The sequence below is a fragment of the Lytechinus variegatus genome, chromosome 1, assembly GCF_018143015.1.
Source record: "Lytechinus variegatus isolate NC3 chromosome 1, Lvar_3.0, whole genome shotgun sequence".
Classification (NCBI taxonomy): Eukaryota; Metazoa; Echinodermata; class Echinoidea; order Temnopleuroida; family Toxopneustidae; genus Lytechinus; species Lytechinus variegatus.
The window spans coordinates 58,788,488-58,812,749 of NC_054740.1; the positions used below are offsets into that span (position 1 = coordinate 58,788,488).

The 24,262-nt window shown below is 36.5% G+C and overlaps 1 protein-coding gene across 2 annotated transcripts in view; it reads right to left on the reverse strand.

The window, feature by feature from the left end:
• Nucleotides 1-24,262, reverse strand: part of LOC121418315 (presequence protease, mitochondrial-like) — a 47,686-nt gene that overhangs the window by 3,166 nt on the left and 20,258 nt on the right. For both annotated transcript variants that reach the window (XM_041612124.1, XM_041612115.1), the window contains exons 8-24: nucleotides 20,866-20,992; nucleotides 19,518-19,606; nucleotides 15,493-15,621; nucleotides 14,568-14,681; nucleotides 13,039-13,135; nucleotides 12,247-12,520; nucleotides 10,893-11,009; nucleotides 10,219-10,348; nucleotides 9,110-9,230; nucleotides 7,712-7,788; nucleotides 6,433-6,598; nucleotides 5,940-6,040; nucleotides 4,855-4,966; nucleotides 4,203-4,315; nucleotides 3,091-3,144; nucleotides 2,505-2,576; nucleotides 994-1,108 (exon numbers count right to left, since the gene is read on the reverse strand). In XM_041612124.1, coding sequence (XP_041468058.1) covers nucleotides 994-1,108; nucleotides 2,505-2,576; nucleotides 3,091-3,144; nucleotides 4,203-4,315; nucleotides 4,855-4,966; nucleotides 5,940-6,040; nucleotides 6,433-6,598; nucleotides 7,712-7,788; nucleotides 9,110-9,230; nucleotides 10,219-10,348; nucleotides 10,893-11,009; nucleotides 12,247-12,520; nucleotides 13,039-13,135; nucleotides 14,568-14,681; nucleotides 15,493-15,621; nucleotides 19,518-19,606; nucleotides 20,866-20,992 — 2,008 coding nt within the window. The remainder of the gene's footprint in view (nucleotides 1-993; nucleotides 1,109-2,504; nucleotides 2,577-3,090; nucleotides 3,145-4,202; nucleotides 4,316-4,854; nucleotides 4,967-5,939; nucleotides 6,041-6,432; nucleotides 6,599-7,711; nucleotides 7,789-9,109; nucleotides 9,231-10,218; nucleotides 10,349-10,892; nucleotides 11,010-12,246; nucleotides 12,521-13,038; nucleotides 13,136-14,567; nucleotides 14,682-15,492; nucleotides 15,622-19,517; nucleotides 19,607-20,865; nucleotides 20,993-24,262) is intronic.

The following is a 24,262-nucleotide window of genomic DNA, read 5'->3' on the forward strand; positions in this document are numbered from 1 at the left end:
TGTAAATCAATGGATTTTATGAAAAGTCAAGGTCTTTCTTTCTTATTTTTCCTCAGATGACATTTAGTTTGAATACCATCAATCAGTTTTAGCGAAACCAAAGAAAAAAAATATGGATAGAAAGAAACAACTATTCCTATTTTATTTACTATATCTTGTAGATGAAATGAGATTCAGGTCAACAAGTTAGATTAACAATTAGTCGCTAACCAGTTGAGGGGGGAGGGCAAAAAGTAGCCATTCAGGAATGATAACATTGACAAATTTTGTACATAAACATACATTTGCATCATCAAACTGAATCAAAATCAAACTGGAAAAAGGGATGATTTTGCTCAATAAATAGGAAAGAAATCTTATAGCTTTTCCCTTAGAACTGTACAGTAAATATCATGAAAAATAGTAAAGTCATATCAAAACAAGACCTCAAAATGGTAAAAATTAATATTCTGCCCCTACCTCCAATTCAGAATAGTTAAAGGACAAGTCCACCCCAACAAAAAGTTGATTTGAATAAAAAGAGAAGAATCCAACAAGCATCAGCTTAAAATTTCAACAAAATCGGATGTAAAATAAGAAAGCAATGACATTTTTAAAGTTTCACTTAATTTCACAAAACAGTGATATGCACATCCTGGCTGGTATGCAAATGAGGAGACTATGAGGTCATCCACTCACTATTTCTTTTGTATTTTATTATATGAAATATTCTAATTTTCTCCTAATTGTTAAGTGATACAACGATTAATTCCTCCCTGAAGGAATTCTATATGGTTCAGTCAAGATGGTCCTTATTGTTAAATCTATTTAAAAAATCACTGTTTTGTGAAAAATAAGCGAAACTTTAAAATGTCATAACTTTATTTTACATCCGATTCTGACGAAATCTTCAGCACTATGCTAGTTTGATTTTTCTGTTTATTCAAGTCAACATTTTCCTGGGGTTGACTTGACCTTTAAGAGGTCTGCAAAAACTTATGTCAATAGACTTACCACTGAGAAGACTGAAAGCTTAGCTTCATCGATGTCTTGTTGGGTAAACTTGCCATCTATGGCCCATTGGACGGATGATTCAAAGGCTGACATTGTATCCACTGTGTTGGGGTCCCTGGAAATATATCAGACAAGAAACCAAATCTAGGTTTAATTCAACTCAATTTACTTTTCTCAGCATAAACAATTTAATGAGAACATGACATGTAATAAACAGGAACATCAATCAAATATTATAGTGGGGGCATAGTGGTCTAGTGGTTACGATTCTCGTCTTTCAAATCAGAAGGGATGTAGATTCGAATCCCAGCCATTGGCGTGTTTCCTCTAGCAAGAAATTTACCCACATTGTGCTGCACTCTACACAGGTGAGGTGAATGGGTACCCGGTAGGATTTATTCCTTAAATGCTTAATAAGCACCTATACAATGGCTCAGTTACAGTCAGGGAAGTAATATAAGTACATGTATCAAGCGCAGTAGAGTATATGCAATTATAGTAGCTGCGCTATACAAATGTATTATTATTACTGAAAGGGTAGCAGCCAAAAAGAAATGAATCTACAGCAGACATGTGAATTGTATCATGCATGTTTGTTCAAAATAAATCTAACTATGGTTCATATTCATTCATTGTTTTCATGAAAATTCACTGTGCTTCTCTTTGTTTACAAAGGACATTGTGCAAATATCCTGCAGAAAAAATTATGACACTGTTGGATTTCCATAGAAATACCACTGATCCGATCAATTTTAAATATACAGAAATACAGAAATCCATCATTGACATAATTTTCTATTTAGGAAATTTGCTCAATGTCCTTTGAAAACAAAGAGAAGCATACTCATTTGTCAAGAATGTATGTCAGTGAATGTATGAATACATGTATGAATACATGTATGAATACAGTGAATGTATGAATACATGTCATTTCTAGATAATATTTTGAACAAACATGTATTTTAGATGTTGCTGGCTTTCCATAGTTGCGATCCATCGGATCAATCACAACTCTTTGTAAGACGGGACCCCGATCTCCCAGATTATCAAGGCTTGAGCAGTTGATAAAGCCCAGCACACAATATGCAATTGCAGCAAAAAAAACAATGTGCATGCTCACCTGCCACACGCTACAACTGCCAATTGATTTGTTCCAGGAGAATCGCACACCAAATCTCCGACATTTGATATGCAAGGAATGTTTATGCAATTCTTTTACAATTTTTAAAAACGTCAGCCAATCAATCGCCATAAATTATGATGTTATGGCCTACATGTATTTCGGAAAGCCAATATGAAAAGATGCATAGTGCATTTATAGCAAGATTCCTGCTGAAACACATGGCAAAAGACTTTTGACAAAGTATAAATACAAGTAAAAATCTTTAGAAATAGGGATCGGCTGCACTAAAAAGATTGATCATTTCATGAAATTTTCCATCAAAAGTATTAATGAAAACCCAAATGTAATAGATCCAAAGAAGCGTGTACAAATAGGAAATGGTACAAACCTGTATGAGTAAAATTTGAAAGCTCCTTCCGTACCCATCGATGCTCCGCCTCCATATGCTCCTCCCTTCTCCCTATGTCACAACGAAAGTCACATTTAGGTTGATAAATATAAACAATGAAGAAATGTACAGCTTATATAAAGTGCATTAAAGTATAAAAATGTATGCAAACATGGTGTGATCTAAAGATTTTACATATCCTCTTACAATTACATGAAAACAAATCATAATTCTTGTTTACTCGCAAAGCCACTTCAGCTCTTATGAACTGTTCTCCCAGCAGGCCTTACATAACATAGTTACTGTTAGCACCTGACAAGAAGGCAGCAGGTCCCATTTTTAAAGTCTTTGGTATGACTTGACTGGGGATTGAACCCACGACCTTACGGCCATGAGGCGGGTGCTCTACCACTGAGCCACCACGACTAGACAAATAAAATATTTGAACATAAATTAACTTTCTAAGATAAAAAATAATCCATGCAGCTATGGGAAATATGGGAAAATGGAATCAATGAGATCAGACATACTGCTTTTGGACTAGAAGATGAAGGTGTTTCTCTTCTCTATGGGGATCAATTCTCACCTGATTTCTCTATGGAGGTATTTGGCAGACATCAAACGGGCAAGAACCCTCAACCTGCAAAAGAAAGGGTTAATTAACTTTGGTTTGCTTCAGAGAAGCTGATTGGAAGATGCAGATACATGTAATATTCAGGACTGTGCAAATTGTTCACACCTGTAAGTCAATGTATAAGACAGCGAGCGACCACATAAAAATAGCTAAAACAGGTGGTATTGCAAGAGCTGTGATACTTTTTAGCAGAAGACAAACATAAACAGCTGCAATGTGCTTTAATAAAGCTGAACCCCTATATACCATATGTGGTAGAAGGAACAAAATCATAATCATCATGTTTATTATCATCATCATCAACTTCACCATTATCATTTGGAGACGTTAGAACATCATCTTCATTATCATCATGATTATCATCACCATCATATTCACTGTCATCTTCATCATTATCATCATCACCACCATCATCATCATCATCACAATCATGATCAACACAATCACCATCATCATCATCATCATCATCATCACAATCATCATCATCATCACAATCATCATCACCATCATTATCATCACCATCATCATCACAATCATCATCACAATCATCATCATCATCATCACAATCATTATCATAACAATCATGATCATCATCACAATCATCACAATCATCATCATCACCATCATCATTTTTATACATAAAATTTATATACATGCAATGCACTATCCAATCATCATTATCATCACCATAACGCTACTGTCAAATGAAAAAGAAAAAATTATTATACTCTACAAAGATGAAAGCATTGATTCGCCAACAGTAATTTTTCATAGAATTTCAGCACTTGCTATCGGCATCAGATTTCATGAAACTGGACTCAGATTGCAATGCAAGAAGTAGGGACAGTGATTTTCCGTTAAAAAAAAAAACTTTTTTCCTTTTCCTCTAATTCTGATTCAAATAAAATTTAGAACTGCAATTCTAGCAAAAACAACAATTTACTTTGACAAAACATAAATTCAATAAATTTATACACAAAAAGTAAAGAACCAGAACAGACTTTCTGTTTTGATCGACTGGTAAACAGAAAATCACTGTTCCTAAAGTAGTTGTAATGACTTACTTTGGGAAATCTTGGTGTGTATAAGGCACTCCACATACTGCATGGCTCATGTAATTAACAGGGAAAGGGAGTTCATAATGTGTTCTTTCTTCTAAAGGACTGAAGTCAGATACCTAAGGGAGAACAGCAAACAATAATAAAACAAGAGTGTTGCTAAGGCGAGCACATAATACGCCCGCCTGTAACGCTGAAAATGGAATCATTGGTCAAGCAAGAAAAATGGATTGTGGCGACTTCACCTTTGACCTTCTGACCTCAAAATCAATAGAATTACTGGGATCCATGCTAGTATCACACACACCAAATTATATGAGCCTAGGTTAAGTTAAACTGAAGTTTAACAAGGACTGCAGAAGGGCAAGATGAAACTATGTCACTGTGACCTTGACCTTTGACCTCAAAATCGATAGGCTTCCTGGGATGCATGCTAGTATCATAAACACCAATGTATATGAGCCAAGGTTACGTCAAACTGAAGTTATCGCGTTTACAAGGAAAAGTTAGCAGACAGACACCGAGCGTGTTACCATAATATGTTCATCACAATTTTAAAGCTTATCACATGTTGAAGATTCAGGTAGCAAATTGTGAAAAGCACCCCAGAAAAATACAAAAAAATTTTTTTGCCTGATACAATTCCTAAAAAGCATACCTCGGTTAAATGTAAGTTATCCCCTATAGGTGATCCTGGTAGGCTATCTAGGAATCTCATCAGCTGATTGGTTGCTTCATCCATACCTTCAGGGCTAGAGTTCAATGCACACCTACAGGCAGCATCAATACATAGAAGAAAAATTAAGTCATTAATCCATCAGTTTGTGAAAATAAAAATTAATTTCACCCTCCGCTTACATTCTGTTAGAAAGTTGATTTATACTATATGTCTAACTTATACAATAGAAGGCGTATAAAAAACAAATAGACATGAATGGTTAACAGAGTTGTGGCTCCTGAGCAGTCTGCTGTTCAAGCCCTTCATTCGAGGTTAGGGTCTGAATGTGAAGCCTACAATGGCTTTTGTGCTGAAGGCCCTCTCGCTGAAACACCAAGTTTTATATGTGCTAGTCTTTGCCTAGGGTCCAACTTGTTGATCAAAGTTTTAATCAGGGTCTGTGCCTGCAGACTAGCTCCTGAGAGCTATGACTGCTTGTCCATATGTGACAGTATCAGGTCACTTTCATAACTTCAGTCTCATTAAGGTATGTATAGTTTGGTGTCTGAAAAGATTGCAGAGTTTCCCCACAATGGGTAAAGGACATGATCAGATACTTAACTCTTGATGAATTCTGATCCAAATTTGGGGCTTGATGGTGAACAGCTTAATACAACCCAAACATTTTAGTCAGTGCTCAATGCAACAGAACATTTTACACTCTGAGAGCTTGTTGGGGATAAAATCTTTCTTGAGCATTAAATAGGCAAGTCCATACAGACAAAAATATAAAATGCAAGGATGAAAATGAAAATTCAATTTCAATCAATCATAATGCTGAAAATTTCATGAAATCTGATGTGAAATTTCAACAAACAATCATAAGATACAGAGGCCGTGGAACAGTTTACACAGGGGGGGGGGGGGCTGACCATCACAATCCTAAATTGTGATTTTTTTTTTGCACATAGCATCCATGGCCCCTGAGATATATAGCGTGCACTAAAGAGTATTAACATTTTGAATTCTATAATTTCAGAATACACTGTAGATTTGAAATAATGCCTAAGTTCCAAAGCAGTTACCTCATGTTGGTCTTGTTGAGTACTAAAGATGCGATAGTGCGAAGGTTGGCTAATACTGGATCCAGGTTCTCGGACTCAGCGAGTCCTTTTAAAAATGACACCTACAATTTGTACAGATATAAAGAGAATTGCTAGTTTGAGTACTTCATGCATAATGACAAGATTATATACATTTGCAAAGCTACAGGTATTAGTCTTGATTTTAGACTTCAAAATATGAATTGAAATGTACTTTAACTTTACTAAGGTGCATTTATGATATTTATTTATCTTCATATGTGCTATACAAGATGGTTTTTTATCATCATCATTAGTATTTAATCAAAATTATTCAGAGTAAATTCTAGGTTGGGCTGAACAAGTTTGACCTAAATATTCTACAAGAAAAGAGCAAACATGTTACACGTGATAGGTTTGTGAGAAACAATGCTGTATATACACATACAATTCAACAGCTCAACAGTTGACAAAATCTGTAGGACACCTTAAGTACCTGGGTCATTCCTCCTGCTATCTCATGGAGCCTGCCAGAGGGCGACAGACTACTACCAGCTCGTTTCATGGCAAAGGCATGTCCCATGTGTGTGATAGAGTTGGCTATTTCCGCTGCTTCCATCCGTACCAAAGTAGCCAAACGATCCAGGTCATTCAGCCTTGGGCTAAAAAAATTTAAAATGAATAGATATATCTTTTATGAACCAAGACTCTTTAGGAAATAGGTACACCTCTATTAATACGGAAGGTGAATTTCCACTTTGTGTAAAGCCCTCTGGCCCATATTCTGAAGTCCGTTTTAACTTGACCATGGTCCAACTCTGTGCTAAAATCATGGAAAGCTGAAAATGTCAAATGATTTCTTTACATAGCATATTTCTTACGGTTTCCGCTCTCTTTCCTAGTTCTATAATGGTGACAATTATCTTTCTGAGAGTGTCAAATGAGTTTATAAATCAAACCTCTTCTGTTAGCTATTCATATCACAATGGGCTATCCATAATTTATCCACAATTTTAGACCAAAGTTAGATTAAACCTGACTTCAGAGTATGGGCTGATTTTTGTCTATTTTCTGTTTGGTCTCATAATCCTAGATCCTTTTTATCAAGTCTGTCTACTACCATGAGAACTAATTGCCATTTAGCCCATTTACGATTTTGTTCAAATTTCAGTTCGGCTATTTCCGTTTCCTTCAACATCCGCTTGGTCTATTGTTATTATCATTTGTTTTGATGTCACCTGTGCCTGGGAGGCAAAAAGCGAACTGAATCACTGTGACCCACAGGTCTCTCATCCCAATATAGTTGATTTAATAAATAAAGCAGCAAGTTCTTAACATGCAAATGGTTGTGTTTTCCACTGTAACATAGCCTGCATCTATGTAACAGGGGAGGGTCAGGTACACTATGCAGGCTTCAGTCATCTGCCCGGGGTGGACTCGAACCCACGAGCTTTAATTCGACAGGCAGACGCTTAACTGACTGATCCAACTCGCTCCCTCCAACAAATAGTCTATATCGCTATATGAACTCTTTATGACCCTAATTTCCTTTTGACAAAATCACCCAAAATACATAGGCAGAGTGAAAATTGGTCAAACTGGGTGTTAGAATAATTGAGAATTGGACAACACCAGTTGTAGTGAAATCCAAACTGAAAGTTTACGAAATTGATACAGAAAAAATTGGTTTACCCCATATGGTATTAGACTGTAAGAGAACGAGACCAACTACATGTACATGTAGATGAAGTGAATATTATAGGGACTACACTAACCTTGTGAATACTTTGAGAAGAAGATCGAACATATCTGGCAAATTCCTGTCCAAACAGAAAGAGAATAGGCTGATCCCCTGCAAAAATGTAAACACAGAAGTCTAGACCTCAATTCCAAATGTAATAATTACATCCATCTTTGTTCTAAAAAAAAAACGTTATTTACAATATATCATACTGACATCTATCAATAACAACAACAACAACAACAATAATAATACCAGTAAATATTTACGTAGAGTATCTTTGCATGTAATAAGCAGATATCCATCTCGTTAGATGCTCATGTATATAACCCTGGCTTCCCTAGTCTACAGATTCCGGTGTTTACAGATTCTTGCGGAAATAGTTCCTACTCTCACCCATTTACTTCACATAGGTCGAGTGCAACACCTTGTGGATAAATTTCTTGCAAAAGGAAATTACCCCATGGCCGGAATTTCAAACCTGCAAACCTCTGTTTCAAAGGCTGTGGTTCGAACCACCAGACCACAATGCTTTACATGTATATATAGAGAAGTGTGCTTTCTCATGGTTAGTTTCCTAATTTAGAATTAGACTTTTCATTGTTTCTCAAAATGTATAATTTATTAAAATGATATTCTTTTCTTTGGATTAGACCGAGCCTTCGAGATGAAATAGGCACAGTCTACATAAGATGCGGTTGCCACCACTGTCATATTTTCAAAGTATAGCATTTTCTGAGCTGCCCTCAAACTTTTGAATTTTTGAGATACAAGTATAAACACCCCATCAAAATTTTGTGGAAAGACAGGCAGTCTGAAAACATACCCCAATTTTCAACAAGCTCTTCAAATATAGAAGATACATTTGTAAGTAGTGATGTAACAGAGATTCTTTTAGAAAACGAGTTTTTCTCTCGCAACAAATGCAATCAAAGCTTGATAATCCAAAATTACATTTCAGTAAATCTGGATGCACAGCTCAATGATATCCCACTAACTTCCAACCCAATTTTTTTTCTTCAATATCAAATTAATAGATACAATTTATTATAAAAAAAAAACAAGTTAGCACAAAAAAAAAATCTGTCCATGATTACATGATTTCAAAATGATAGGTCAGCAGCCACCCATGATGCCCACATACAACTGCACACTGGGTTGAGAAAGTTCCTGTAATTTGCTATTTGCTCTCACTCTGCAAGAATCCAGTGAAAATTCTCAAAATTCTGACAAGTACCAACTGTTAGCGGGTATATTCATTTGGGAATATGACAAGAAATTTGCTTTTACACAGCCAAAAATAACTGGTATTTTCTGATAGTGGTAGATCAGAGTTAAATCTCTCGATAAGATAATACCTGTATTCGTGAACTTAGAGGTGGTCTGAATACACCCATTGTTAATCAGACCCATCCCCCTTTACATTAATTACCTGTTCATACTGCATGATATCACTGTGATATTGAGCTATGTGTCTTGATGTTGTGATTCCGCCAGTCTTCAATTCTTCCTTCTGAGCAAACTCAATAAAATCTAGCTCTCCTGCACCCATCCTGCGACATGGAAGGATGTTAACAAGTAATGTCATCCGATTATACTATAACATTTCTTCTGAGCAAACTCAATGACATCTAGCTCTCCTGGACATATGGACCAGAGAACCTCAAAAAGCTGAGGATGCCGTTACTCAAAATTTCTCCTGCATGCATCCTACATGTACATCATTCAAACACATAAATTAGCTATATCATTTAGAAGCACACAGATGATTTTAAAGGTAAGTCCACAAAAACAAAAATGTCTTCTTTCTGAGCAAACTGTAAAACCTAATGATACTAGAACTATGACACTTGCACGATTTCAGAGACCGACTAGTTTGCACATCATGCCCTATTGCGCCATCTTGTGAAGTATAAGGGACAGGGGAAGGCATTGCTTGAAGGGTCAAGCCAAAAGTTAAAATATTTAAAAAGTTTGGCAAGAAAAATTTTGGGGAGAATTCTTGTGAACTGTTTTCATGGACAAGTCATACTTTGACACGAACGGCACACAGTTTACGACAAGTTCAGAACTTTATAGTTCATGACTATTTACAAATGGTTCATGACTAGCTCATGAATATGTTACGCGTAATTCCCACACGTCTCAATTGTTTGCAAAACACTTATATGTATGCACAGTTTGTAGCACACAGGGGTACCATGGGGCAACAAGTATGAGGATTTATCAGACTGCTTTCGCACATCGTGGATCTACAGGTAAGTTCCATCATTGTTAATTGATCACAAAATAAAAACCTGTGCATTATTTGTTGTAAAAGAAAATGGATCCCAGTATGGATTTACAGTAGAATGATAGTTAGATATGTTAAAACCACTCTAAATTCAATTAATAAAAGCATCTAGGAAAGCTGCCAAAAAAAAAAACACATTCTGAAAAAAATTGAAAAACAATCTAGGGCTTTAGTACTGGCCGGGGATGGAAGGACACTTGTTCACAACTTAAAGATGCCTTGATTATGAATAGCTTGATAATACTCACTTTGTGATGACATTGCAGAAGAGAGGCAGGTAGATTTGGAGGTTATCAGGAATGTTGTCGGGTGTGAACAGGGCCCGAAAGTACGTAATCCCATTGATTGGCTGCTCACAGAACTGCGTGTGAACACCACCTGCATGGGAAAGATGCAAATACAAAAACCAAAACTGTTCATATGTGTGACCTGCCACCCAAAAAAAGTTTAGTTAAATAAAAAAGAGAAAAATCAAACAATCATAACACTAAGAATTTCCTAGACAATATTAATATGGACAGGTTGGAAATATGCAACATTCTATTAACACAGGGAATTCTAAAAGAAAGAGTCAAAATTAAATTTGTGATGTCTTTGTTTCTCAAAATAAAGAAAGATTTTTTTAATGGCTCATCATTAATGTAATAAATTGTCAATTATTTTCAATAGAAATCAAACCTTTTTTCCACACAGTAAGATTCTCAAATCACTAAAATGACTTGCATATACAAAGATGGGATGCAATTAGAAGGTGATGAACATGATTGTTTCATTTGTATTTTCTAAAGCTAATTTTGTATTCATCATGGTGATAATCTAATCATCGAAAAATGATGTGCTTACAGAAAATATTTTGATTGCATACATGAAAGCATTTGGTAATAGGATACACTTCCATACTTGTTTGATTCAGTTTTCGTACCTATATTCCTCAATTCAACAGCAGTTCTTTTGACCTTTGCATCGATGTCACTGATCTTCAAGCTTGGTAGGCAGGTTATGTCTTCTTCTCTCTTCTGTTCTTCAGCCAATTCTAAGCCTATTAACGAGAGTTATAAAGATGCCCCATTAAATGTTATGCAGAGGGGGAAACATACATTTAAGGAGAGGGCGACTTATTTATCTATTCCAATATACCCGTATTTTGACAGGATAATAAGATCAGAATGAGACACGGTTTTTTATCTTGGTCCTGGAGAAGGCATTGTGCTGATTAGTCCCCCTGCCCGCTTTTTTAGAGAGCAATCAGTGTAATGTTGACAACAGTTTAAGAACTGAGCAGACTAGAATCATATGACGAGGATAATGGCATGTTGCTTGCTATTAATACATGCTTTTAACATCAGCAGCAGCATCATCATATTCATCATCATCATATTCATCATCATCACCATTGTCATTGTTATGATTGTTATCTCCATTAAAGTTTCATCATTTTCATTAACCTCATTATAATTATTATGAACATGGTCAATATCATTCATAATAATTACCATTATCTTAGTCATCATCACCACCATGATCTTCATCATCACCACCATCATCATCATTGTCATCATCACCATCATCATCGTCATCATCTTCATCATCATCATACCCATCATCATCATCACCATCAGTATTACAATCATCATGATCATTATCATCATCATCATTTGGAATAGCCTCCCATCTAATATTCAAAATGCAAATTCTCTTGAAGTTTTTAAACGTATGTATAAAATGCCAATATTTTAAAGCTGTCGTTTAATGAAATGATATGTATTGTTTTCTAATTGACCGACCTTCTTTTATTTCCTTCTCCCACCTCCCCCCTTTCTCTTACCTTCCTCTCTCGTCTCTCTTCTTTCTTTTATCCTGTTCTCCGTCTAGGTCATACCACTTATAAATCTTTTTATATTGTGAGCCATTGTAGTTTACTACTTTTTAGAAATAATTTTTATGCATTACACACTGTATATATATTTTGTGTGTGTTGTCAGGACCATGATGTAAAACAGCCTTGGCTGATCATGTTTTATCTTTATCCTGATTAAATATGTTACAATAAAAAAATAAAATAAAATAAAAATGACCATCAATACCATTATAATCATCATTATTATCAACAACAATATCACCATCATCAATGACATCTACACTGTCACCACCACAATCTTCATCATCATCTACATCATCATCATCACCATCAATATCACCATCATCATCAACATCTACACTGTCACCACCACCACCATCATCATCTTATCATCATCTTATCATCATCACCATCTTACCTCTGTCGTATATATCCTTCTTGTCAGCCTCTGTTAATCTTGCAACCATCCCATCCAGTTTTTCTTTCTCCTCCCTCTCCTGTTCCTCCACATAATCCTCCTTGGGTTTCATGGTAAGCCACAGTTTATGCTGGTTGTCCTGGAAGTATTCCTTGACCTTTGACTGCAGGTAGTTGGGGTCAGCGGCCATCTTGGCTTTGAAGCTATCAACAAGCTGATTGACCTTCAGGTTGGTTGATGGGTCATTGCCATGGTTCCAACTCGGCATGACAGCCTAAATTTCATCAATTTTGTTTGAAAGGCTCTTTAATTTATAGTTAGTGGTTTGTTTACTTTATAGAACTATTCATCATGTTTGCATGGTACAAGTATTACACATTTGTTTCAATTTAAGATATTAATATTCCAAAATCATAAAAACCTCGTTTTGCATAGAGATCATCATGTTTGCTGTGGTTTAAAAGTATACCCTCCTGATTCATGTACAAAAAAGTTTGTCCAAATATCCTGTCAACATCCAAAAAAGTTTGAATTAAAAAGAAAATAATCAGATAGACCAATCCCCACACAGGAATGAGTTCATACCAGCGCACTGAACTAATAGACATAGCACTCTCACACTTTGCAAATACTATTGTGCATGACTGTACAGGACACTGTTGACCCTTCATCAAAACTTCAGACAGACTTTGAGCCAAGGTACAATGTAGTACATGTATACCTTGTGAAATAGATGCTGTTGCCATCAACATCCATTTCACAAGGAGAGAGATAAAGGAGTACAGTACTTACAGCAGCTACACCAAGGCCAAAATGAGTGGATTGATGTTTGTTAGAGAGCTCTATCTTATGAAGGATGGCCTCAATTCTTTCAGCTTCAAACCCCTTCCTAGTTACAAGAAGAATGGTGAGAGATTATAGTAAGAATAATAATAAAACACATCATGTATAATAGTTAATTCTCTATGCACTCTTAAACTTAAACATCTACAAGAGCTACAATAACTTAATAATAGCTTGAATGCATTTATACATCTTAATAACAAAACAGCATACATATAATATTAGGAATTAAAAAGGTGTGCATTTTAGAGTTCTATTAAACTGAGAATGGCAAATATTTTTATTTGAATTACAAAGTGCTGGTGCTAAAAATACAAATGCTTGGTTACCATTATGTTTGTAGATGATTAAAATGGATATACATATAAAGCTTGAATGTTTAATTAAAGTGTATCATAAATTAATGCACTTCATAATATAAACACCACCAATTTTTTATATCAAAGGTTCCATATGGACATTTGTTGAGGAGGGTGCTTGGGTTCGAGGAGGCTGGTCGGAGGGAAAGTGGGTAAACAAAGAAAACATGGTCGGAGCAAGTGGTGGAGTAGGGGGGTTGGGTTGAGGGAGGAGCATGCTCTGAATATGTTAACTCTTTGCCTGCCACGGACGACTCGCAGCACATACAGCGGACTGCCAATGACGACTCAAGTCACAGTTTGCACACAATGCATACAGCACCCCAAAATTAATGTGGCGCAGGGGGGATAGTGTAAGTGGCGTGCAAAGAGTTAAAAAGGAGGAAGGGGGTGAGGGAGATCCCTGTGAGTCCGAGCTGAACCCAGCAATCCACATAGTCAGGGACTTAACCAAATTCAAAGATTACTGTTGTACAACACAAAAAGGGAACATTCTTATTCGTGCAATGGTGCGAGATGACGCATTAGGTGAAAGAGACACTCTATACATAGCATAATGAGGATCTTTTCTTTCACCTCATGTGAAATCTCGCACCATCGCATTCATGCCTATTCGCTATTTGTATACTACTTCTACTACCACCACTATCACTAGAATTTTGAAGAAAGTAAACTTGATGCTGAAAGAATATCAACTGCTTTCATTTTTGGATTCTTATAACAGATAAATTTTGAACAAGAATTGAAAGCAAAAAGATGACATTATACACAAAATGTGATGCACATCATTCAAGCACACTTAAATATTTCACATCATTTCTACTGAAAACCCAAAAGGTGGGAGACCACCAAGATCGGCAACTCTAATGGGATTGGATATTGGTCTTTCTGTAAATTAATTATTTGCAAATCAAACAAATATTATACAATCAATTGGCGTATATTTTGCGACACAAATGGAAGAGTAAGTCTCACAAAATCTCATGTTCACAAAACAAAAAGGCAATCATGAATTTAGTTGGAAGGATGCAAAATATGGTTTATTTCTACCAATCAATCTCTTTTGGTCTATAGGTACCGACACCTTAATGACACACTGACAAATTGTCAAGTTCATACCTGATAACTTTTGCTATGGTGTCTTCAATGATCTTTTTTACTTTGTCCACATCTTCTTCAGCTAATCCTCGAAGGCCAATACTGAATGTTGAGTCTCTAGTTTGACTGCTGTACCTGGAGATTACACACAGAAGTATGCAAAGTTTAAACTAAACATACTTTAAATATTATAGCTGACTTGAGGGGCCCGATTATGATTTAGTTGATTTATGCAGATTTCAGGAGTTCAGGAAACCAGTTTCGCATGTAATTAGAACACTCAAAGCAGTTTAGGAATGAAGATGAGAGCGGGATAAATTCATATTGCACATTATGAATCTTTACTGGGTTTCCTTCAAAACAATTAGTCTGCGATGATTATTCCTGAGTCACAGTTTGTTCAGTTCAAACTTCACGAATATGGCAATAACACCAACTACCAATTACTCTTGACTGTCTTTGGTGGAGGTGGTTATGTTTTGTTATGCTTTTTTTCATTTTGATTCCAACTGTCCAATTTACTTTGACAAAATTAATATTGACTTCAGCAAAACAGACTGAAAATATAATTTTCAAGATGACTTTACATGTATAATAAGCTTTTATCTCTTCTAATCCCAATGGATTAGTCTTCTGACTTTGAAACAGAGGGTTGTGGGTTCGAATCCCAGCCATGGCGTAATTTCCTTCAGCAAGAAATTGTCCACACTGTGCTGCACTCAACCCAGGTGAGGTGAATGGGTACCCGGTAGGAAGAAATTCCTTGAATGCTTTGAGCACCTAGGCAGCCCTGCTAAAACTGGGGTAATAATAATAGCAGGGCACGCCGGGAGAACAGTTTTCAGAACTGAAGTGGCTTCCCTGGGTATAAATATACCTATATTATTATTGTTATTATTATTATTCTTTTCTTGGAAGTGTTAGACTGCTGACCAAGCTAACTTACCCAATACATGGAGCATAATCAGACCCAATACTAGATCCTATGAGAGAGTGATAGAAGGGTGCCGTTGGACCATCTACCAGGAGGGAGCCAAGAATCTGACCAAACACTAATTCCTCTGCATCAGTAACACTGGAAGGGAATAATGAAACAGTCCGCAGATGAGAAATATGTTCAAGCATAAACCACTATCAACACACCATAATCAGATCTACATGTATATATCATCATTATGATTACAAACAACCATATAAAAGGCGCAAAGATGTGATTCTGGTTATTACAAATTACTCAAGAAAAAATAAAGGATATAACATCATCATTATACTTCACATCATCATCATGGTCCTCGTTATCACCACATACCTGCAAACCAATTAAAAATATTTGTAATTTAGGGAATTTTTTATGATTTATGAATTAAAAAGTGGAATAAATCATAGCAATACAATTTTTAACATTGGAGAGTGGAAATCATATTTTAGTACTCAAACACATTTAGTTTTACCAAACAGCTATGTATGTATTCAGGACACAGTGCGCATATACGTGTCATACATCTTGAAAATTGTATCTTGATGGGGTCTATTGGCTAGCGGGTGTATTATAAGGACTGGGCTAGTGCGCCACTGGTTTGGAGTGTGTTACAACATTGGTCATGATGAACAGAACGGTTTTGAAAAGATACCGCAAACTTTCTGCTGTGAGGTTTAAACATATATCGAAGCAGATTCCATGTTCATCTGCCGTTTTTTTTGTGTTTGATTGTGAACCTGTGGATTCTTGATAGGAATAAATCTAGTTGGATTCTAGATTATCTTTAAATGGACTGATTTGAGAGACCGTGTGACTTGCCAATTTAATTTGTAGGCCTACTGCCATTGTACGAGACCCCGTACATCATCAAGCAGGGATCATTGACAAAGTTTTATTAAGGTAAGTTTTTTTTTGTTCATGTTTGTTTTCCATTCAGTAGACAGATGCTGGTTTTGACATTGCATTGCACTTTTAATTTGAATCCAAGCTCCATTATCATCACACTTTGATCAATTTTCCAATGTACAGATATGACCTGACAGTGTCAGAACTGACAGAAGGCATACATGCGTACAATAGGTTAGATATATCATTCAATTTCATATATACCTGTCTCAATTTATATTGTTTGTATACAACTTTTTTGCAAATGTGATCGTGATTATATTTCACCATTTTAATTTGTTCTGTTGAAAATGAAATAAAAACAACTGGACTACAATTGCTTAGAATATATTATAACTGTAGGCCTAACCTTAACAGAACAAAGTATGGAATAAACTTCAGATGAGAATCTCAATAAGAGTTCAAATTAACATACTCTCATCCAAGTTTCCTTTATTTTTTTAATCCTCAGACTTTGTAAATAATCTTCATGAAGAATATCTTGAACCCTGGAGAAAGAAAAATTGACTATAGGCCTACCTGCCAAATAGACTGAGCCAAGAGTATTGATGACATGATGGAGGCAAGCTTTAGTGTTTGATAGTGTAAGCAACAGTTTTTTTTTCAAAATATTACATGGTTCCAGTTGCTCCTCCTTTTTTTGTGACAAACTTCAAACTCTACATCAACTTCAAGTTGATTGTATGTCGCACTTATATTTTCTTCAATTTCTTTTATTCATTTTCTATTTTTTTATATATGAGCACAACATTGTGATAAATGCAGCGGATCACAGTGGAAAACTGTTCGAGAAAATGTTCCTTCACAGTGCCATTGCCAAGGAGTATTCTTGTACAAGAACAAAGACCAAGCATATTATAGACTCTCATGATAATGAAGATGCAGGACTTATAGCAAACAACACGAAGGATTAATTTTACAGTCTGGCAACAGATGGGACATGGACAACATTAAGCTGTATCCGGTACATGTCAAGTCTTTTGATGAGATCTGAGGAAATTTGTCCGAACATGAAACAGAAGATGATCAGGACATTCAAATTGGCTATGAATGTCCCACATTCCTGAATGATCACAAGAAAGGGATCAATACAGATGAGTTTTTCAAGAGTGTAAAATACCCACAGTTCTACAGCTTACATGATGAAACACTACCCTATGAAAAATGATGTTCTCTAATTCATGCAAAGGTCTTGAACATCAAAGACAGGATCAATACCAGATTTCAGCAAGTAGATTTTTTGCCAAACGCTTCAATGTGGTAGAGAAAGAAGCAACGGATGAGCTGCAATCAGAGTTCAATCTCTCTCAAATTGACAGAGAGATACAGCACAAAGATGACGTTAGCATCAACCAGGAATGGCATCACATTAGTCAGATAATAGATCCAACATCTGGACAAAAGAAGTATCAACTGCAATACTGCATTCTAGAGTCATGACAGCTACATGTATAATGGTAATAGCAATGCTGATTGTGAGAGAGTGTTTAGCAAGGAAGGAGAGGTACCCAAATCAGTAGAGACACTCAGCTCGCTGATCGCTCAGACTGGCAATGGGAAGCAGAAAAAAAAATGTCACACTGCATCGAACAAAGGTGATGTTGTATTGTAGAAGTACTATCCATAATGCCCCAAAAGGAGCCAAGCAACCAGAAATGTAGAACTACTTCAGCTTTGGTAATTTTTCAAAGTACATACATACTGTATGTACATTTTGATTCAACTTCAGGTGTTTAAGGTTTCCATACAAGCTGAAAAAAGGTACAGTCAAAGTGGCCCCTCATTCTGAAGACTGGTTTAACCTAGACCATGAAGAAAACTGATGTGCTTCAGGCTATCCAGTGGATTGACAAATCTTGGAGGGACACCACTGATCATGGAGGGACACCACTGATGAGACCATCCAGAAGTGTTTTCGTAACTGTGGTATTGGCACTCAGAACCTCGAAGCTGAGAAAGAGGTGGAGTCATCTGAAGTGTCAGGGGATGGACTAGACGCTGTGTGCCAGAGGGAGTTTCAGGTGTCTTTGGAAGAGTTGGCTGAGATAGATGTAGGACTTCTTACTACAGATCCTGAGCAGGCATCTGCAGAAATGCTCTGACCTTCAGGACTCGGTTGAATCCGAACATCTTCGTCAGAAGCAAGTTGCTAGGCAGACTACAATGTTCGACTTTTTTAAGAAGACTTGAAGCTCTTTAGTTGCAAACCAAATGGCCCTTTTCAGGGCCAACCATTACCCGAACGGCCCTTTTCAGGGCCAATCATTACCCAAACGGCCCATTTCAGGGCCAACCATTACCCAAATGGCTCTTTTCAGAGCCCACATGACACCAAGTGAGATACGTGTCATACGTCCCCGTTGTGGTGTCGGTAATGCGTTGGCCCGGGCCTGCGTAGCTGAATCTCACATACACTAAATTCTTTTAGATCTTCAAATCAGTTTGCTTTTATTGGCTTACAAAGCACACTTAATTAACAACATTAATTGATGGTTTGAAATGGTACAAGTACATGTTTAGGCAATGTTATAGTGGCCACTTTTGCCGTTTCCCTTCGGTGGCCGCTATAGACAGGTTTGACTGTATCTTGCTTCTCAAGTGTTGTGTAAATAACAAATAACAGATGAACAAGGTGCTTTTATACATACATGTATACTAGTTTCTTTTGATAACTGTGTTTTTTTTCATCATCATCTTTTCTCAACTACAGTGAAATCTCTCTGTAGTCTAGTACACACCAAAGTGGGACACAAAACATGGCCTTCATAGATACATATGTAGGTAGCTGCTACAGACAGGTTCAAGACACACAACCATGGGGTTTAGCATTGTTACTACATGTATTTACTATGTAGAAAGGTGACTGCTACAATGTATAGAGTGGAGGATAATGAAAAAAGAAAAGACTTATCGCTTTGATTCCACACCTATTACAAATATAGTGATCTAAACTTCAAGACAAAGCAGCCTTTGTTGGAAATAAGTGAAACAAAACAACAGATTTGCCCTGTCCATTCCACTGAAATCACTTCAACATGCAGACATGACAGTAAATACAAGAGAAATCTAGGAAAGTTCTTACTTACTCTTTGATGACGAAGCTTGCTGTCAAAGTGGTCTGTTTATTTTGATCAGGTGCCATAGGATCTGAAGGGCAGTAAACAGTATGTTCACGCTAAAGGATAAATGGAGATTAACAGATTGATTGGTTGATAGATAGATAGAAAGATTGATAGAAAGACAGATAGATGGTTTTTATTGAGTAACAAAACAAATATATTTAAATCTTGTACAGGCATAGTAGTTAACAAGGTGGTGACTCTTCTTTTGACCCCTTGATGACATTTGACCCATGTGAACACACAAATGATAATACCCAACAATCATTTGTACAAAGTGTGAACACAACTGCTGCAGATATAAATAAATGAAGGCAAGTTAAACAAAATCTTTAATAAAGTGGTTCACAAACCCAAGTTTTGCGATCAAAATAACCTGCAATCTTTTGACCCTTAGATGACCTCTGACTCTATCATCCACATGTGGTATTATTACCCAAATATCATTTGTATCAAGTGTGAACACAATTGATGCAGAAATCAAGAAATGAGAGTAACTTGAATACAATCTTTATTGGTGCACATGGTCTCATATCATTTGATGTTTTGACCCCCTTCATGACCTTTGAACCCATCATCTTCATGAACACACATGTATTATCCAAGGACCATTTATACCAAGTGTGTACATAAGTCATGCAAATATAAATAAATGAGAGCAAGTTTAACAAGAGTGTCGCTAAGAAGAGCATATAATATGCCCGTCTGCAACGCGGAAAATGGAGTAATTGGTCAAGCAAAAGTGGAAGGTGGGAACTTCACCTTTGATCTTCTGACCTCAAAATCAATAGAGTTTCTGGGATCTATGCTAGTATCATACACACCAAATTATATGAGCCAAGGTTAAGTTGAACTAAAGTTCTCACGTTTACAAGGACTTCAAAAGGGAAGGATGAAAACATGTCACTGTGATCTTGGACTTTGCCCTTTTGACCTCAAAATCATTAGGCTTAATGGGATCCATGCTAGTATCATGCACTGAAGTTATTGCATTTACAGTTTTTATTACAATAAAAGCCAATATATATATATATATATATATATATATAATCATTGTTGCTGCTACAGGAAATCAATTTGCCATTATCATCTCTGTAAACTATGGAAAAACGTCACTAAGCTTCGTTACAACATGGGCTCTATTCAGTAAACTTGTTAGGATACCAATTTTGCAATAACAGTTAAAAGCCACTGAAATCCTTCAATCTGATATTAGGTGATAGTGAACTTGTCCATTTGTTATTATGACAAGTCGTCATGAAAGTGGGATCCAGATCTAAAAATAGCTGTAATTGGCTTCAAAGCAATGACATACTGGACTAGTCCATCTCGTTTCATTCGGTACTTCCGTATGTGGCTGCAGACGTTCAAAGCGGGACAGTGCCTTCTGTTCAATCAGCTCTAGATGGCGCTCAAGGGGAAGATCACCGTAAGTATAGAACCTGCAAAAGAAATACTTCAAGATGATAATTGAGATGAAACATTCGTTGTGTTAAACTAGCGATGAGGGGCAAACCAGGTTTAAACGTACTCCAACAACTCGGGCAGCCTGCTATGTAAAAAGTGATCAACACTGTTGATGCTATTAAAAGTATCCCCACATGTTAAAGTGTAAAATGTCAAAACCCTGACTGCATCATCTCATAACTGCATGGCCGTGTTGACCCAAGGGTTCATCTATCTAGACTTAGTCATCATCTTTCCTGCATTTATCTTATTCCCCCCGAATACTTATCAATGAATAGTGGCAATCAGTATGAAATCTCATACTTGCACTTCATTGTGGAAAAAACTACTCCATAAATGCTTAACAGGATATTGGTTAGACCATACTTTGCTATGAATGCTGGGTAATCTAGCCTGCTGACATGTACACGTATACCAGATCACGCAAATCAGAAAGCATGACACACATGAACAGCATCATTTCAATCTTATTTGCTACTACCTGTAGATATATTTCAAAACCTGGTAATGCATGTATATGTCTATTGCTATGACAATACTCATTTAGTTCAATTTTGGTCATTCTATCGGGTTGGGGCTATCTTTGTTAAGTACACGAACTGAAAAACTATGTCTTATTTAGAATAGGCAAATATTCTACAAATATACCTGGCTTTTAGTATAGCAGGAATGATTTTGTCCATGGTTGGACTTGCAATACTAGTTTTCCCCGAGGGGAGAAGAAGGGAAAATGAGTAATTTTGCCAGTACAAATGAGGAAGAATAATTCCCTCTATTCTTTCAAAATAAAGGCCTGGTATATTTGTTTTATATCCTACATTTAAAGTTAGAACAATAGATCTTTATAATCTAGTCCTTGTACACTTAGTTCATCCTTTCTTAATCTTAACCATAATATGGATAAAGCGCTGCGCTGACTGATCTACATTTCCTGAAGCCACGCACTCAGAGGGATGCAGATTTGTGCCTACACCGTCCCTCCACAGGACTTGCCCAGTAGAGACACCTCGCTGAATGGTGCGTCAGAGAGATTGCATGATTTGTGACGTCAACGATGGATTAATGCACAAATAAATCATAAACGTCACGGAATAGCAAATTTTCTTGAGTGGGCATTTTGTTTCAAGGGCATAGCTAGAACATGTTTGGTCACATAATGCCTTTTAAACCAATCACTAAATAGAAGATTTAATTTATGGAATAATAATAATAATATACTCATTTATATAGCGCAGAAACTATGTGCATATATTCTACTGCGCTGCAATTTAGAGCTGGTGAAATGCTTGAAAAATAAAATTAGAAAAAGGGGTTTACAAAAGAAATGTATGGTAGTTATTTGAACAGATAACTTTTCAGTTTAAGTTTGAACGTTTCTATTGATGGACATGATCTCACAACATATGGCAAACCATTCCATAACCTTGGGGCTGCACAGGCAAAAGCGCGATCTCCCAAAGTTATCTTTGTATTACGAGCGGGGATGTGAAGGAGCAGATTATCATTAGAACTACGCAGGTTGTGAGAGTGTCTGTGAACTTTTCTTTGTAGAAGCTCAGAAATGTAACTGGGGGCTTGACCACTTAGTGCCTTGTATACAATTAACAAAATCTTGAAAGATATTCGTTGGCGAACCGGAAGCCAGTGCAGATCTTTTAATACAGGGGTAATCCTTGAAAATCTAGATTGACTACAAATCAGCCGTGCACATGCGTTCTGTACTCTCTGAAGACGTCCAATTTGAGATGAGGGGAGCCCATACAACAAACTGTTACAATAATCTACCTTACTAATAATGCATGCATGGACAATTGTTTTCATGCTTTCATTGTCAAAGTATTTTCGTATACGTCTGAGGTTGTATATCATATGAAATGAAGATTTGCACACATTGGTAATATGTGCATCCATATTCAATTGCGAATCAAAAAATACACCAAGATTTCTTACATTAGAGTTTAATTCTATGACTGAACTGCCAACTGATATCCCGTCAAAATCTAGCTTATTCAGTTGTTTAGATGTGCCGATAACTAGTAATTCTGTTTTACTGTCATTTAGCATAAGTTTGTTATGCAGCATCCATTCACGTATGTAACCAACACAATCTTCTAGAAGAGAGATGCTCTGCTGCTGAGCAAGCAAGTCTGGCGTAAAAGACAGATAGACCTGTGTGTCATCTGCGTAGCAGTAACAAGATACTTTAGGAAATAGACTATGTATATTTGTAATGAGTTGACTTGTGTATAAAGTGAACAATAGAGGGCCGAGACGGGACCCTTGCGGGACTCCGAAAGGTACTGAGAAAATTTCAGACACAGTTTCATCAATTTGGATCCGCTGACATCTGTCAGTTAGATATGATTCTATCCAGTCAAGTACTACACCCTTAATACCAAAGTGTCTGTTTAGTGTATGCAATAGGTTAGTATGATCAATGGTATCGAATGCGCTACTAAGATCTAATAAAAGTAATAAGGTGACTTTCTTATCATCCATAGCCATGAGAATATCACTCTTAATTCTTAACAGTGTGGTTTCAGTACTGTGATACTGTCTATAGGCTGACTGATTAATTGGAAGAAGAGAGTTGCAGTCGAGGTGATTCATTATTTGCGTATAAGCAGCACCTTCCACTAGCTTTGATACATACTTCAGATTACTTACAGGCCGAAGATTACAGAATTTTGTTTCCAAGCCAGGTTTTTTCAATAATGGTTTAACTATAGCGGTTTTCCACAGCAAAGGAAAATTACCAGATGACAATGAGAGATTAATTAGAGATGTGATGGTGGGAATCAGTGTGTCCATACACTGTAAAAGAATCTTTGTGGGCATTGGGTCAGATGCACAAGACTTTTTGCTGAACTTAGTTATAAGTTTCTTAACATCATGTTCTGACAGAAGAGTAAAGTTAATAAAGTCAGGTACGTCATGGGAGGAGACCTGAAGATAATTTGTCTTTGGATTGCTGCTTGCATTCAATCTTGACTCAATATCTTCATGGATCTGTATTACTTTGTTCTGAAAAAACTTGCCTAAATCATCCACAAAGCCCTGTTTGTCAATAATGCATGGTATTACAGGTTGTTTATTCGCAATATTCAACAGAGACTTCACCACACGAAATAACTGCTTTTGATCACCTTTGTTTTCCATAATCAAATCATTGTGATGGATTCTGCGAGCTTCATTTAACACATGCAACATGTGATTGCGTAGTGACTTATACCTATTCCAATCGC